Source organism: Nicotiana tomentosiformis, chromosome 11 (assembly GCF_000390325.3).
Source record: "Nicotiana tomentosiformis chromosome 11, ASM39032v3, whole genome shotgun sequence".
In the NCBI taxonomy this organism is placed as follows: Eukaryota; Viridiplantae; Streptophyta; class Magnoliopsida; order Solanales; family Solanaceae; genus Nicotiana; species Nicotiana tomentosiformis.
In genome coordinates, this window is record NC_090822.1 from 77,237,880 (window position 1) to 77,255,122 (window position 17,243).

A 17,243-nucleotide genomic window follows, 5' to 3' on the forward strand; every position below is an offset into this window, starting at 1 on the left:
TAAGTTCTTTTTGGCATGAACCACTCACAATACAATGAGTCCAATACAAGGAGCTACACATTAGCTTATCATCCACAAACTGATAGGCAAACTGAGGTTCTGAATAGATGCCTGGAGACATATTTAAGATGCTTATGTTATGAGGATGCTACTGATTGACATTCTTATCTATATATGGCTGAGTATTAGTATAATACTTCCTTCCATTCAGCCATAGGAACCACCCCTATGAGCTTTGTATAAAAACCACATGCTCTGCACTTACCCTATCTGCCAGGTGAATCAGCTTCACTTGATGTAGACAACACTTTGATCAACAGAGAATTGAAACTACAATTGTTGCAATACCATTTGCTGAGAGCTCAGTTAAGGATGAAACAACATGCTAATTCTCATATGAGTGATAGAAACTTTGAAGTAGGTGATTGAGTTTACTTCAAGACTCAACTTACAGGCAAGTGAGCGTTATTGCTCAACCATTCCATAAATTGGCACCTAAATACTATGGACCATTTCAGATTATCAATAAGGTCAGAGTTGTGGCTTAGACTCTACTATTTCCTCCATCAGTAAAGATACGCCCCATTGTACATGTGTCTCTACTAAAGAAATACTATGAATTGCCCAAAAAAATCACTTATCCTCCCAGTACTAATATTGACAACCCCCATTATCCCAATCCAGAGTCTATTTTAGAGAGGAGAATGGTGAAAAAAAGGAAATAAAGATGTAGCTTAAGTCCTAGTTAAGTGAACAAGTTTACCTGCACATTATGCTACATGGGAATTTCTTAATGCCTTAAAGATCAGGTTCCCTCGCTTTGATTCTTGTGGTCAATAATCTTCTGCATGAGGGAGTCTTGATATATAAATTACAGCATGATCGCAGCCAACTCAAGTTGGAAGCTCCAGCTCAGCAAATTCAGTTAGTAGTTAGTTAGTCCAAGTGAGCTGACAGTTAGCTAGGAAGTTAGTTAAAGTTAGTTAGTTAGTTGGGAATAAGAATCTTCGAGAAGGAGCCATGTATTCATTCTAAAAGGATTACAATTATTTTACAATCATTAATGAAAATACAACTACAATTTTTCTCTTAATTCTCTCTTTCTCTCAATTATAATTTCTTGCTCCATAAGATATGATCTACGAGTTTCTCCGCAAAACTCCTAGCTCAACTACTCAATTCTTGAATTCACTGCTGGATTCCTAGATATCAAAAATCTTGAAAATTTGTAGACCATTTCTAGTATTATAGTAATGAGTCATTTATTACTCTATCCTTAAGAAGTCATCCACTTTTGTGAGGGGCACTTTACCCTAAAACAAAAAATTTCGTCGGAGAATGCGAAAAACTAAAAAAATAACTACTCGTTATGGACCAATCTACTTCTTTGTACAGCCGGAAAGGACAAAAAAAGAAATTGAAAAAAAGTTTCAAGATAAAAAGGAGTCGGTTGTTTTGCTAATAACCAAACCCGAAGTTTTACAACTATAGAAGCCGCGCATATTTTCCCAAAAGAAAACCCGGCAAACCATCGTCTCTCACACACCCAGAAAATCGAATTTTGAGAATTTGGGACTGAGAAGAAGGAGGAGCCATGGGAGAAAGGAAAGTATTGAACAAGTATTATCCGCCGGATTTCGATCCGGCGAAGATTCCACGGCGGAGACAGCTCCCAAATCAGCAGATGAAAGTGCGCATGATGCTTCCTATGAGCATTCGTTGTGCTACTTGCGGCAATTACATCTATAAGGGCACCAAATTTAATTCCCGCAAAGAGGACGTCGTTGGCGAGGTATTTACGATTTTTACCCTTTTGATCTTACAGCTGTTATTGCTAACCCTTGCAATTAGGGAATCTAGGTTTCTGTTATATGTATTGCCCAATTGAGAATTTTTTGATATTGGTGGTGAGCGAGTCTAATGAGCTTTAATTTTTTGTTCTGGTGTTATTTTGGTGATGCTTTTGTTTCATTAAGCTGATTTTTGAAGTGTCATGAGTATCAGATAAACCTATGCATGTCATGAGTATCAGATAAACCTATGTATGTGGTGGCAATTGGATTTCTTGTTAGGTTTTAGAATGGCTGACTGTTGGATAAAAATTGGATAATACTCATATTGCAAAACTCAATTGAATAATACATATATTGGGTGACTGTTGGTGAAAGATTCGGACTTGGCTTGGAAACGGATAGCTGAAGTAAATCAAATATGTATTGAGGTTTGGCAAATTGCTGTTAATTAGTACTAGTTTTGTCTGTTTAGTTAAACACCAAGGCATTGCTTCTTCGTGCTGCTAATGCTCTTAAATTTGTATCACCAGATAAGATAGAAAGCTTTGATGTGATGACATCTATGTTTTGGCCTAGAAATTCTCTGACTTCCCATCCTAGATCGCAAGCTATACGTTTCCTACCATACATTTTGATATGTTGGATGAACTTATGACTTAAAACCATAATAATATCCCCTTAAGATTACCTTAGTGTTCATACTCAGCGTCACTCTAATTAATACACCATCGGGGAGGAAATTGACCTACCCTGCACTGTGTTGTTATCTTCCAGTAGCTTGGTAGCCATTTATATAGCTCTTTCCCTGCACTTATCCATCATTTGGCTGAGAACCTCCATAGAGAAAATGTATAGGATAGGAGCAGATTATTTGCTGATTTAAATCTGCATTGTAATTTGAATACGTTTGGATGCAACACTATAATCAGGACCCGGAACATGAGAATGGAAATAAACAACCAGATCCCACCTTAAACCCATTTTCCCCAGCTGAATATTAAGAAAGGAGAAAAGTGCTTGGCACGTGCTTTTTACAAGTCAAGATTGCCGAGAAATTTAGAATTCCATCCTTCGCTCTTGAAAGTGGCTATTTTATCCCTTTATTTTGATAAAAATCAAAGATATTGATAGTGGCTCATTAACAATTAGAGAAGCATCTAAAATTTGTTTACAAAAAAGCAACAATAAAACTAAAGCATCTAGTGTCTGTCTTCTTGCAATGAAAACATGTTGTGTTGTGTATAAGTCTATAAGAGGCATCTTGTTAAGAAATTTATTTTTAGTTTAAGAGAGACTAGCTTGACATTAAACATACTAACTAGCCAGCCTGAAGTCCTTACTCAATATGCCCCTTTGTTTTTAGAAATTTGAGCAGTAAGTTAGGCTGTGATAATTCTTTTTTTGGAATGGTCAGTCAGTGATAATTCTTTCAAAAGTTACACTGTAGTAGAAATCAGTCAAATATATTCATATGTTTGTGTGTATATATATATATATATATCCATATGTATGTATGTATGTATGTATGTATGTATGTATGTATGTATGTATGTGTGTGTGTGTGTGTGTGTGATATCTGAATTATAATCACGTCTCTAATTATGCAGACCTACTTAGGAATACAAATCCATATGTATGTATATATATATATATATATATATATATATATATCCATATGTATGTATGTATGTATGTATGTATGTATGTATGTATGTGTCTGTGTGTGTGTGTGTGTGTGTGTGTGTGTGTGTGTGTGTGATATCTGAATTATAATCACGTCTCTAATTATGCAGACCTACTTAGGAATACAAATCTTCAGATTCTACTTCAAGTGCACAAAGTGCTCCGCAGAGATTACATATAAGACAGATCCAAAAAATTCCGATTATACTGTTGAATCAGGTGCGACTAATTATAATCACGTCTCTAATTATGCAGACCTACTTAGGAATACAAATCTTCAGATTCTACTTCAAGTGCACAAAGTGCTCCGCAGAGATTACATATAAGACAGATCCAAAAAATTCCGATTATACTGTTGAATCAGGTGCGACTAGGAATTTTGAGCCTTGGCGTGGCCAAGATGAGGTAAGAATTTTATCAATTTAAAGTGCTATTCACCACTTTCTTCCCCGGTGGAAGGAGTGCGAACCCTATGTTTATATAAATTTCCAATTTTTAGGGTAGTAGGTTCCGTATCTTGTGCATTCATGTTTATGTTTCTTTTTGTTTAGGAAATGGAGAAGGAGAAACAAAAAAGAGATGCTGAAGAAATGGGTGATGCAATGAAGTCATTAGAAAATAGAACATTGGATTCGAAGAGAGAAATGGATATTATGGCTGCATTAGACGAGATGAAATCCATGAAGGTGAGTCTTGAAGTTATTTTTTCACGTTTTTCGTGATAAATTATTTTGTGACCAAAATTTACACTTATGTATGTTTTTTTTGCACTATATTGCTGCGTTTATTTATATTTTTTCTGTTAGTTTCATACCTTTGATCTTCCATTTTTCCAGTCAAGACATGCAACTGTGAGTGTAGATGCAATGCTTGAAGCTTTGCAGCGGGCAGATGAGGCAAAGGTATGATTGTGTTTTATATTGTTCTCCCACTTGAATAGGAGTGAAAATGTTGTCCTTGATGACTAGTGTTCAGCATTATCACAATACTGTTGATTGATAAATATAGAGAACTTCAAGTTCATTCCTACGTTAAGTTGCTGTTGACACATACTGTGGCTTTTGCTTGAGATCAGTTGTGAGTTGTGACCAAAGCTTTCAAAGGACATTAGTAGTTTATCAGATCAAATCAACATGCTCTACTATTGGGATTCTGGACCTTTTTTGGGGATTCTATATGCTCAATTGATGATATAGCTCTTATAATTAAGAATCAAATCACAGACTAAATTCTTCTATTTACTTCTTGAACACTATCTCGTATTAGATGTTGAGTGATTGCCTACCTCAAGCTCAAGACACCTGTTCAAACTCTGGGAGGGAGGGGATAACCAAAATTAAAAGGAATGGGTGAAACCACACATTTCAAACTCCATGAGATCATTGGAGATGTTTAACCGGTAGTGAAGAATCACAGAGGTGTTTAGCACTGAAAGTATCTGTAGAAGGTTGAGTCCAGTAAGAAGTATGAAGAGTTGAAGGAGTTTAAAGGAAAGTATTCACTTAAATGATTGGTTATTCAGGATGATGAAAACAATTATGTGATTAAGATCTTCTAACTAATAGGGGAGCCCCGGTAGTGCCACTCTTCACCGGATCGTGATGGTTTATGAAGATCTGTTGAAGAACATTTTTATAATTAGTTGATGAGTAGGTGAAACATTTGATGAACTGCCTTATTTGCCATATTAATGTTTGCCCTAACAGGCGAGGAAGCTGGAGGAAAAAGATGAAGCTCTCATAAGATCAGTTTTCCAGGTTGGTATATGATAGTCTGAATACCTGTTATTTGTTCATAGGTATTTCTAAGAGCTTTAATTTCTTAAGAAGTTCTGTTGGTCTTGTGATTTCAAATCAGGGTTCAAGAGAGATAATCAAAAGAATCCCTGATGAAGAGCTTGAGGAGGACGATGATGATCTAGCTATTTTTGCCCTTGAAAGTTCAGGGTCAGAAAACAACTCTCTTAAGGTACAAGTGCTTGGTCAGTTAATTCAGTTTTCCATCTTTTATGTTGCTTCAACCTGCTTCTATACAAAATAGACTTTAATAAATATCGTGTATGAATTATGCTTTGTTCATGGGTTTGAATACCAAGAAAGTACCATACATTAATGTCGCAGTTGCCTTTGGCGATAGGCATCAAGCAAGTGAGATCTACAGTTTATCTATGTGATTATCCTGATGACATGTACAAATTTTCCGCCTGCTTTCATATCATTTGTAAACAAGTTCCTATTTTGTTCAGTAGATCAGACATGAACAAATTGCTACATCCTCTTGAGTTAGTCGTGACTTTGAAGTTGGTGTCTTATTTTCTCTTTTTAGCATCTTGCAGATACAAATAGCATACAAACAATAATCACATGGTCCACAAATAAGAAAAAAATCAGGTGGTCCATGTAGACTTAGCTAAAAATAGGGCACAATGGAAACCTACAAATCTCTGGAAGTTGTCTCAAAAGACCTACAAATCTTTTGAAATCGGTGCGGACTTAGCTAAAGATAGGACACAAAGGAAGAAAAAGATCCATATAGGTTACTTAATAGTTAGGAATAGGCTTTAAATTTGTTAGAAAACTTTTAATGTTGGTACTATGTTTTATTTTTAATTTATTTATTATTATTATTTATCACTACTCCCTCCGTTTAAAAAAGAATGAACCTATTTCCTTTGTAGTCAGTTTCAAAAAGAATGACCCATTTCTAAATTTGGAAAGAATGTAACTTTAAACTCCCCGTTTTATCCTTAATGAGATGATTTATAGTCATACAAATATTTATGGATTGTTTTGGACTACAAGTCTCAAAAGTCCTCTTTTCCCTTAAACTCCGTGCCCAGTCAAATTGGTTCAAACAAATTGAAACGGAGGGAGTATTATTTTTATATATATCTAACATGTTTTCACTACTATTATTTTATTTTGACATGATTATGATATGAGTTGAGCTTAAAGAAAGAAGTAGGATTCATATAGCCGACCCCAACTTTGTTTAGGACCGAGGCATAATTGTTGATGTTATTGTCCATAAAACTAAGAGAATAATAAGGAGGATTGACGGAGTAATAATTAGAAATTATTCAGGGCTAGCTCTTAAGAGTCTAGATGTCACGCCCCGAAACCGGGGTGGGACATAATGGCACTCAACCTAATTGAGCAAGCATGTTTTATCTAACTGTAATTGCTGATAAGGTTATTAAAGCAAACCAATTATGAATAACTTTTAATGATATCCATCTAAAAAAAAACTAACAAGAGTTTAGCAAAACTTTATCAGAAAATCTGAACCCACCAATGACAAGTCATGAGCTTCTAAGGACTAAAACTGAGAACAATGTCTTCGGGCCATTCCCTTAGAATAACAAAAATATCTAAATGACTGAAGGTCTGGAAATAGCCAACTATCGCTGGAAAGAAATCAACATAGAGGGTGTTTGGCTAAGCTTATAAGCTGGTCAAACTAGCTTATAAACACTTTTCGTCTTATCTACGCGTTTGGTAAAGTTACAAGTGCTTATAAGTCAAAAATAAGCCATAAGCTGGTCACCCACAACTTATAAATTTTTAGCTTATAAGCACTTTAAGTTTGATCAAACTTTTTACTATTTTATCCTTAAAATATTCTTTTTTAGAACAAAACTCTTACATCGATCCTCACCGCCTCAAGTACGAGTGTAGGGTAGCTAGCCCCGGGCAACCACGACACACACACCCACTAGGCCCTCGCCGATAGGATGGCTCGACAAATTCACGCACACTAAGCCCTCGTTGACAGAGTGTCCACTAGACCAACTCACACACACTAGGTTCTCGTGGATAGGGTGTCCGCTAGACCAACTCACACACGCTGGGCCCTCATGGATGGAGTGTCCACTAGACCATTTTCCTTTTCCATATGTGATCACATATATCAGAGTTGAATCTAAATAATGCAAGCAATGGCAAAACAATAATCAGATCAAACAAGAGATCAATTCTTCTGATATTTTGAGCTTAGCTGAGTTACCATGCAAGGCAATTCAATTTATGTAAGATAATCTGTATCATGAACTAGTAATACATTCATAGCATTTAGGCAATGAAGGATTTCCAAATCGATAGTCAAAGCATTTAGACCTACGGATCAAGCATGCACTTTCTCATCAAACTGTTTCTTATTAGGAAATTTTTTATCAAGCCTTTGACTTAGGAAACTGTTAACTCAATTTACCTCTAATGGAGTTCTTTAGTTTTTCATTCGAGGAACTCGTGAATTTGGCTCTGCAAAATCTACAATTAAGTAGTTGCAATCACTATTCTATGTTACTAACTCAACCCCATAGTTCATTGGAGGCATTATTGGCCATTAATCGCTTTTCATAACTTTTCACCCATAATTCTTACATATTTCATAATTTCTAGTCATAATCTGTTATATAGTTACTGATTTTAATACTAGGAAGTAACGAAAATTACCTTGAACAGTGCCTCCACAAACCCTAGGTTTTGGGTCTTGAAGAATTGCTTGATTCTTAGTATGGAACCCTAGTTTGATATCTCCTCAAAAGCTCTTAAAAAGTGATGAGAAAGAGTAACTTTTCTTTCTCCCGTCGCCCCTTTTCATACTTGGAGCAGGGCTTATGCGTGGCCACTTGTAGCTATGCGTGCCAACACGTAGCGAGGCCCCTTCCTTTTCTCCCCTTTAGCTTGTTCTCTTAAAATGGCCACACTTACTATGTGTGGCCACGCGTAACACACTAAGTTGCTCGGACACGGGTGCGGGTGTCCGATACGGGTGCAGATCTAGAGGTCGGATCCTTCGAGACGTAAATTCTAAGATTCGGGGATATGGACCCTAGTACAGATACGGGTGCGGGGATCCGGCTAAAAATAATTCAAAATAATAAATAAAAAAATACCTCTAAATTGTGAGAAATTTTGTGGAATATTTATGTAAAGTGTGGATTTCTTTTTATTTTCAAGTTGTAGATAAGTAAATGATTGATTTACTAGATAAGGTATGTTATTTTTTTCAAATTTACTCTAGCTTTGGTTTTGATCTCCTGAATCAAATTGTATTTCGTCTCGAATTTTTTCGTCCGTCGTGGTCAAAGTACCCAAAATTGTTTGACCAGATCCGGTACGGATCCCATACCCACACCCATACTAGTGTCGTGTCGACATGGGTGCAGCACCTAAACTGCCGTGTCAGAGCAACTTAGGTAACACACTTAGCCTTGGCTGTTATGCTACTCTTTGGTTAAAGGGTCATAACTTTTCGTAGGAATGTCGGAATGATGAACGGTTTGAAGTTCTGGAAGCTAGATTCAGAGACCTTTCATCATTTTATATATGGCTCATATCTCAATTCATTATAAACCGGTAGATATGATAGTTTGAAGTCGGGACACGTGCGACTATTCTTCTTTGAAATATTTCTAATTTGTTTCATACCTCCTCTCCCCTCTCCTAAACATCCATGCTACCTTCTAAACATAAAATGTAGGCATCATATACCTTCAAAACTTTTCAAACACCCGTGTGTCTCCTGAGCATGGAGGTAATGCTTAGCGAAAAATTTCGGGGGGATTACACTAGAGATAGTTGTTATGCTCTAAGGTGAAGCACCTTGTAGAGCTGTTATTGTCACTTGAGCAATCTGTTATATTATTTATAAAACTGGTAGTGGTCCTAGTTTGTCGTCCATCAATGGTTGAGTAAATAAACTTGGGATTATGTGCGGGAACTCGCTTTTAGGCTCCTTGGCCACACACCGTGTTTTAGGTACACATATGATATCAGAACCTTTTCTACAGTAGAATAGTAAGCTTAGTTCACTTTGCTCGGCAAATTGAGTACACAGGAAAGTACCATAATGCTGTTGAATTAGCTCAAATTACCTGCAAATGATAATCTTGGAAGTAAAGTTTTCTTTCAACGCCTTGGCTGTAGCACGAAGCTTGTCTTGGAATCTTTTACAGTTATGAATATTATGATATATGAATAGCATAAGATTGATATTATCATTAAATGAAAAAGTAAATAAACACAACAGATATCTGTATGGAATATTATTTTTTCGTTTAAATAGAACAAAAAATGTGCGAAGGAAATATAAAGTTCTGTTAATTATCTTCCTTTACTAGAGAGGCCCAATAAGTGGCAGCATCTGCAAAATGATCAATCTCTTTTGCATTAGACCTGTCGTATGTTTTACATGCAACTAAATAGAAGTAGAAAATTACAATGTCCATCCGCAAAATTTGACAGTTTTGTTGGGAGCATTTACTGTTAGATTGAAATCTGAAATTTCATCATGCCTGAAGTCTAAATCTTCTTTTTGTTGTTTCTTATTAACATTAAGCTTGTTATTCTTTTAATGCAGAGGAGAAAGGCTTCTGAGGAACCTAATGAAAAACCCACCAATTTTTTGACAAAAGCCAGCGTTACTGACAGCTCTATCAACAAAGGTTGGCTTAATCGACCCATCTGATTCTGTTCTGAGTGTATCATTGCTTCCCACTGTTCCTATAACCTTTAATGCCTCGATTTATTTTTTTGGGTCAGAATACCCTTCAGTTGTGACAATCATGTGAGTGGATTTCCATTTGAAGAATAGTCTTTGAAATGATTTCCATCCGTTGCGCTTAATATTTGCTTCTTGAAATCGGAGGCTGGTGATGATAGTGAATGCATAGTTGTCGACGAAACAATCTGTTGTCTTCCACTTATTTTTGCATGGCTTGTTCTCTCTTTTATTTCCTTGGGGAGGGTTTGGGTGGGGGGCGGGGGGCTGTGAGTTAGAGTTTTCAGCCTGGAAATTTGATGGATGAGATGTCATTAACTCTTCAATAATCATAGATTTTGCTGGTTTTACTTTGAAAATAAACTAATAACGGTCATAGATACTTTTTTTAGGTCATTTGGTGAAAAATAGCCGTTTAGGTCTGACCCTGTTTTCATGACTTATGTTGCAGATAAAGCATCATCGAGTGATGGTAAAATCATTGTCAAGTCCTCGTCAGTCAAAATATCCGTATTTAAGAAGCCGCCCTCAGACTCCAACAGCAAGAAGACAGTAGAAGGAAACCAGCAAGAGGCAGAAAAGACTGGTGTGACAAGCAATGGTCTACTATCGTTATGTCAACAATATGAAAGTGATGAAGATGACTGATTGCTGTCAATGTCCATATATCCGCAACAATATTAATTGCGGGGTGCTATTTTCATCGGGAATGCTTTCTCTGGGCACTTGAAGCTTAAGCTTTGGTTCTCTGCAAATCGCCAGTTTTTAGGTATAATGACTATCCTCTTCGGTTCACGCACCAAATCTCTAGTTGCTTTCTTCTGAATTATTCTTGTGACAATCTGAGGGTCTTTTTTACTGCTCGAGAATTTCTTTATTCTGAAGGATTTTTTAACTTGTAGGTGATATTTTTGCAAAACAGATTTGCTGAGTTTATAGTTATTACAGGAATGAAATCTCCTCTTCTTTCCCCTCATCCAACCACCCACCCAACCAAAAGAAGAAGCTATTTTAATTTTCATTGAAAGAGTAGTGGTTGAGAGGATTATATTATCCATTTTTTCCTAGTTAAAAAGAAAAAAGAGAGGAGAAAATTGCAGCCATTTACTTTTACCTGCTGGACGCTTTTGTCTTGGGTTTTGCACTTTGGAGGATCAAAAGCTGCTACGATCTTCATGGCGGGCGGAAAGTTCAATTTTTCTTGAATGAATATGGATAGCAGTTTGTGCACAAAGTAACGTTTGTTTCCACTTATTGGGGTTTGAACTTGAATTAATCAGATTTGAGTTCATAAGTACAATTTTTGTAACCATTTATTTGGTTAGAGCATAACAGACTTCGTTTTCTCTTTCATTTACTCCTTAGAATTCGTCTCCTCTTATAATTTCCTTTTCTTTTCTAACTAGTTTCTGTGCACAATTAAAGTTTCTCCTTTTTTATACAGTCGGACTTGTTTTTGGTGTTAATATAAAGTAGGCATAGCAACAAAAATTAAGATGCAAGTGTTTTCCTTTGCCATATTTGGTTAGTTTAAATTTTAAATGGGAGATAAAAATTGAAATGAAAAAAGAGAGGAGAATGAACGATGTTACAATAAATAATATTTCTCGTGCCCTTTCCGGTAGATTTTCGGTTAACTCTTCAAAATATATTTTCTTCGCACTTTTATTTATCTCCATAAACAAAAAGTAAAAGATCTAGATAGCCTCTAAAATTTGGCGCAATTTTTACACTCTAACTTAGCTTGTGACATGAGAGACGCCATTATTTGAAAATATTGTTTTCTCCTGTTTCACTTAAATTGGAGGATATGGGGCGCTTAATATTGTTTTTTTCTCTTTTTCCGGGTAGAATATTTAGCAAAAAAATTCCAAATTAACCTTCAAAATGTCACACTCATTTATCTCGAAAAAACCCAAACAATGCCGTTCTGTTTTGTTACTGTTCTTGTCCCATCACTCGGCCAGTCGAATCGGGTTTTAGTCTATCCAAGCAGTCCGACCCGGAAAATTCCAAAACCCTAGCCACCATTTTTGTTTTTCATCTTAACATTATATATACATCCCATAAAAACCCTAGCTGAACACCGCCTTTTGTAAACCTCACTGTCTCTCTCGCTTTGCTACTCTCCAGCTCCAAAAGTCAGCGGAGTTTGCTGAAAATGCCGGTTGTACCTCAAAACTTGTTGCTATTTATGCACAAAACTATCCCTTGATATATTTGGTGAGCTTGTATTAGATAGATTTATGTAGATGTGATTAAAAAAACAAAAAAGGTGACCAATTAGCCAGTCACATACATTGGCCCCTAATAAGGGCCGATTTTGCTATGTGTGAATGGTCAGTATGTCACCAACAGTAATATTAATGGTGTTTAATAGCCTTAATTCTGGTGAATTGCATCTAATTCCGCTTTTACTGATGGGCTGTTGACATTACATTGTTGTGACTTACTGTGATATATATAAACGGAGAGTTAATTATTCTCCTTCTTTAAGAATAGTTGGGGTTCAGATTTTTAATATCATTGCACATTCCTTAAAGAAATTGACATTAGGGAACAATGTGACTGGACTAAATAGGCGAATAATGAATGACTAGCTTTTTATTTCTTAGTTTTTGAGTGTAGTTTTCAGGTTATGAAAATTGGGTATAAAGACTGGAAATGGATTTCCTGAACCTCAAGTATTGAGGATGAATAATGTTTTACATATAGATGGTGAAGAGGTTGAAACGAAGAACTTCATGATGAGTTTAAAAGATGAAAATGAGGTAAGGCATCAGATACAGATTTTCCTTGATTGATGAGTCTAAAAGAACAAAAAAGGCACAAGGCATTAGATTCGGAGTATTGGCATGGATTTTGATATTTCCCTCCTCAGTATTCATGGGACATTTCAATATTTTCACACATTTTTCTAAGAGAATAAATTGACGTTGGAGTTTAGGATGTGGATATTTTATGTATGTGGTTTTGTAACAAGCCAAGGTTAATTATCTTTCCTAGTTATACTTTTGATCTTATATAATTAGCAACGGTTGTAAAAATAGAGATTGATTGAGTTGATTCCTGATAGCAAAGAGAGAGGATTAGGGATAAGATTAAAGATTTATAGGATTCTCATACACTTGCTGTTGTAGTGTAAGAGAAAGCTCTATTCTAGTAAACAACTTGAGAGATCAAGTGAAAAAAGTTGAGCCTGACATTAGCACGATTCTGTTTAAACACCAAAAAATAAGTTTTCTTTTTGGTTATGGAGTATCAAGGTGGCTCTATCAATGCAAAAGATTAGTTAATCTAACACATGGACAATCCTCTGTCAATGCTGGCTCTATCAAAGCTTACAAAAAATAGATGTTTGTCCATGCAAGTTGATAACGACGGGTTGATTCTTGGAAGATGCTTGACACATGACAAACTAAATAGAAGAGGATTGCAGCAAATATTGCCAGCTTCTACTCCACTGTGAGAAATAGGGCATTTTTGCCTGAGTTCACTGGATATTGATGCCCTACAACATAGATGTCTATGTCTATGTCTATGTCTATGTCTATGTCTATGTTCTATGTTCTATGTTCTATGTCTATCTTGAAGGAAATCTGGTTAATCATTCCATCCTGTATATTTTGGTGTATATTATTATAGACATAAAGGAACCACCGATGCTTTGATGGAGTTCCAAATCCTAGAACCATTTGGAAATTAAACCTAGAACCATTTGGAAATTAAACCTAGAACCTTTTGTTGCAATAGTATACAACATAGTATTAGCTCCATGACCATGAGCCTTATTTAAGAAGTCAATGAATGTGTACGGGAGTGTATTTTGCATCAATGAAATACTTAATCTAAAAAAATAAGCTTGTTTCAAGTAATGTTTGTTTGAGCTGTATAGTGTTGTTACCTTTGTTATTATATGTGAACTGGCATTGCATATTATTGCATATATAAGAGCGAAGATTTTGGTAACGTCATGAAAAGGTACGATGCTTAAATCTGTATGAATAGGTCTGTAAGCTCACCTACATCATCATCTTAATTAATGATTCTTAAGCTTTAATCAGGAAAAGAAACTAAGATGTTACAGTTAGCACAATCAAATTCAACTGTTTATGTTTATTTTATCAACTCCTAATGAGAGCTTTATCTCCTTCATTTTCTTGTACATTTTTATAAAATATACTACCTCCGTTTTAGTTTATGTGAATCTATTTTTTTTTGCTCCGTTCCAAAAAGAATAACTCCTTTCTAAATTTGAAAATAATTTTGCTTAAACTTACAATTTTACCTTTAACGAGAAGCTTTTATAATCACACAAATACTTTGGAACCCTTTTTGAATTGCTTAGGGCCACAAATTTCAAAAAAAAATTATTTTTTTCTTAAACTCCGTGCTCAGTCAAACAGGTTCACAACAATTGGAACGGAGGGAGTACTATCTTTTTAACTGATCGAACTTGTCCAATCTTCTTGATCATTTTCCAATGAACTATCTGGCTTTTGATAAATCTTTAAGAAACTATCTTATTGGTTAATTTTATTTATAGTCCTACCAGTGTCAATGAAAAATTATGATCACTAAGGATTGATACGGTCATTATTAAATTTTTTTAGATTTCATGAACATTCTCAGTCAAATATCGCGGAAGAATCAGTGCTTTTTTCACGATATTCACATTGGAACAACACCGAGGGAAACAATCTCATAGGTAAATCTTTCCCACGAAATTTGTCATTAATTATCTACGGAATTTCTTATGGACCCTAAAAATGAAAACTTACAAGATCTTTTAAATCACTAGTGACGCAATCTGGATAAATTACTAATAATTATTTTGATATTCATATATCATTGTTATTACTACTAATTTCAATTATATCTAACAGTTCGTGGCCAGTTATACTGCCAACATAGATCTCTATACATTTGCTTTTCCAATTATACCTTATCCTAAGCGAATGTGAATTATCATAATATTATGTCTGGTATAGTCTCTTTTGTTTTTCAAGAATATTATTTAACAAGATATTTTCCAATGTTTAGTCGGTGAGTGAAAAATATTATTAAAAAAATATATTAAAAATATTAGTTAATTGAATAGCGTTTTGATGAAATTTTCGCATAGTAAAGGTTGATAATATTATCCAACTGTTAATTGAGCAAAATAATATGAAACCAAAAGTTAAAGTAGTTGCACGAAAATGACTTCCATTCATATGTAAGGGGAAAAGATTAAAAATAACTTTCTCATTTTAAATATTTTCCTGAAAAATGATATTAGTCGTACCTAAAAATTTGCATTTTCATATATATATATATATATATATATATATATATATATATATATATATATATATATATATACATACGAGATTTTAAACTTATTTACCCAGTTTATGTAAGTTTTCTATTTACATAAAGTATTTAAATTTTTGTTTTACAAAATATATATAAATCCGATCAAAATTCACAATTTTATACAACTTAAACACAAATTTTTGTTACAGAATCCGGTCAAAAACTATATTTTACATACAATTCGTATATAATTATGTTAGTTGTATATATATTTTGTATGTCGTTTCTACACCCGACATACAAAATATATACAATGTGTTTATGTCCTCTTATTCGAATTTCAATCTAAAATTTCAACCAAAACTACCTCAGAATCTTTATCAAATTCTCTCAAAATTGAAATATAAACTCCAAAGGATATTCCTAATCATTTGTAACAACATCCAATCTAAACAAATAATAATTTCACAAATATAATAAAAAGTGTAACAAATTCATGGTTAGAGACTAAAGTTAAACCGTCAGACGTAAAATTCTAGATCCACCTCTTCATAATAGTGCACCCATCATTGACGAGTGACTAATATATATAAAATTCTAACTCGTACTCTGTCAAATAATAGTATAGAAAGATGTCGAACCCACAGAGATTGGTTTATCTATTCTATAGATATTTTTTGTTTTAATTACTATTTGAGAAAATCAGAAAGAGTTGAGTTGTGAATTAACTAACTAAAAATGCATGAATAGAGCAATAAAAAATATTTTGTTTTTCACAAATATAATAAAAAGATGTTGACGGCTTGCTTCCATTCGGGCTTCAATAGCAGCCGGGTTCACGGAGTGAAGATGCCTCAAGAAACCATTTAACATTATTCGAGTCTTTCGAAGAAAATTTTATACATTTTGTATTTCAACGTTAATTTCAGCAAGTCGCTGGGGAATGTCGAGAATTTGAGCAGGGAGGGCCATGGCTTCTCGATATACACTGGTAGAAAATTTCTGTTTTTTGTTTTTTTTTGTAGAGCACGAAGGCTTATCGAGCCTCTTTTTATAGAGTGTATAGCAATTCTGCCAATGCAGTACGAATTGCATGGCTGGCACAATATGAGTACTATAACCACGCTGCCTGTATGAAAAAACAAACTTTGCAGAACCCTTTCACCTAATCGATCGTGGTGAAGTCAGCAATGGATTCGGCGGATCATACACCTTACGCTAGGATAGTAATACTAAAGAACCATAAATATATGATTGATCTAAAACATTCTCTTGTTAGTAAGTCCCTTTCGGTTACCCTACTTGTTATAACTGATTATTACACTATTCACCCATCTCGATTATAAATTAGTGTAAAATTAATTATAACATAGAAGAGATAGATGTTACTGAATAAATATTAACATCTATATCAATACTACAATTAACTATATTATTTTTTTCGCCTCTCTCGATTACAGAATTAATAAACAGTTAATATGTAGTACAAGATAGATAGATGTTATTAAATCAAATAACATCTAATTGTAAAAGCGGATAAAAGTTAAATAAAAAGTTTTAGCTCAAGCATGTGAATTTGAAGAATAATATCTACTATTATATAGAAATATTAAGATTCGTCTTTCTCCCAACACAAGAAAAGTTAATCCATAGTGGAATTAGTACTAACAATGGAAATATTCTTGTCCATTAAATTAAAAAATAGAAAGAAATATTCAAGAAGAATAATTCCCCCTATTTAATTAAAAGTAGGAACTAGAGTAATTTTCTATACTAGAATTTATTTAGAAACAACAACTAAACCTCTATTATGATTAAAAAGAAGAGATAACTTGATACTAGTGAAAGAAATAAAACAAAGAAACTTATTAATGTAACGACCCGACCGGTCGTTTTGAGCTCTAGTGCATCGTTCGACAGTTTGAAACCTTGGGTTGCTTCACTTTATGTATTATGATTTGTACG

The 17,243-nt window shown here is 34.5% G+C and overlaps 1 protein-coding gene across 3 annotated transcripts; it reads left to right on the plus strand.

Annotated features, from left to right (window-relative positions):
• The first annotated feature begins 1,436 nt into the window (after positions 1-1,436).
• On the plus strand, positions 1,437-11,333 carry LOC104092421 (uncharacterized). 3 transcript variants are annotated; one of them, XM_070188180.1, is made up of 8 exons: positions 1,437-1,792; positions 3,732-3,881; positions 4,028-4,162; positions 4,313-4,378; positions 5,183-5,233; positions 5,334-5,444; positions 9,840-9,924; positions 10,432-11,333. In XM_070188180.1, the coding sequence occupies exons 1-8, from the start codon at positions 1,595-1,597 to the stop codon at positions 10,626-10,628; spliced, it is 993 nt and encodes a 330-aa protein (XP_070044281.1). In that variant the 5' UTR covers positions 1,437-1,594; the 3' UTR covers positions 10,629-11,333. The 3 variants fall into 3 exon arrangements, 1 of the variants encoding a protein (XP_070044281.1); XR_011411944.1 differs by lacking the exon at positions 1,437-1,792 and having other exon boundaries at positions 3,607-3,881; positions 10,432-10,749; positions 10,883-11,333; XR_011411945.1 differs by lacking the exon at positions 1,437-1,792 and having other exon boundaries at positions 3,607-3,881; positions 10,432-10,749; positions 10,929-11,333.
• Positions 11,334-17,243: the final 5,910 nt, after the last annotated feature.

Excerpts from the sequence above, each read along its gene's own strand:
- LOC104092421 (XM_070188180.1), top strand. The coding sequence starts at position 1,595 with ATGGGAGAAAGGAAAGTATTGAACAAGTATTATCCGCCGGATTTCGAT. Across the intron at positions 1,793-3,731 it reads AAGAGGACGTCGTTGGCGAG|ACCTACTTAGGAATACAAAT; the intron begins GTATTTACGATT and ends CTAATTATGCAG. Across the intron at positions 9,925-10,431 it reads TGACAGCTCTATCAACAAAG|ATAAAGCATCATCGAGTGAT; the intron begins GTTGGCTTAATC and ends CTTATGTTGCAG.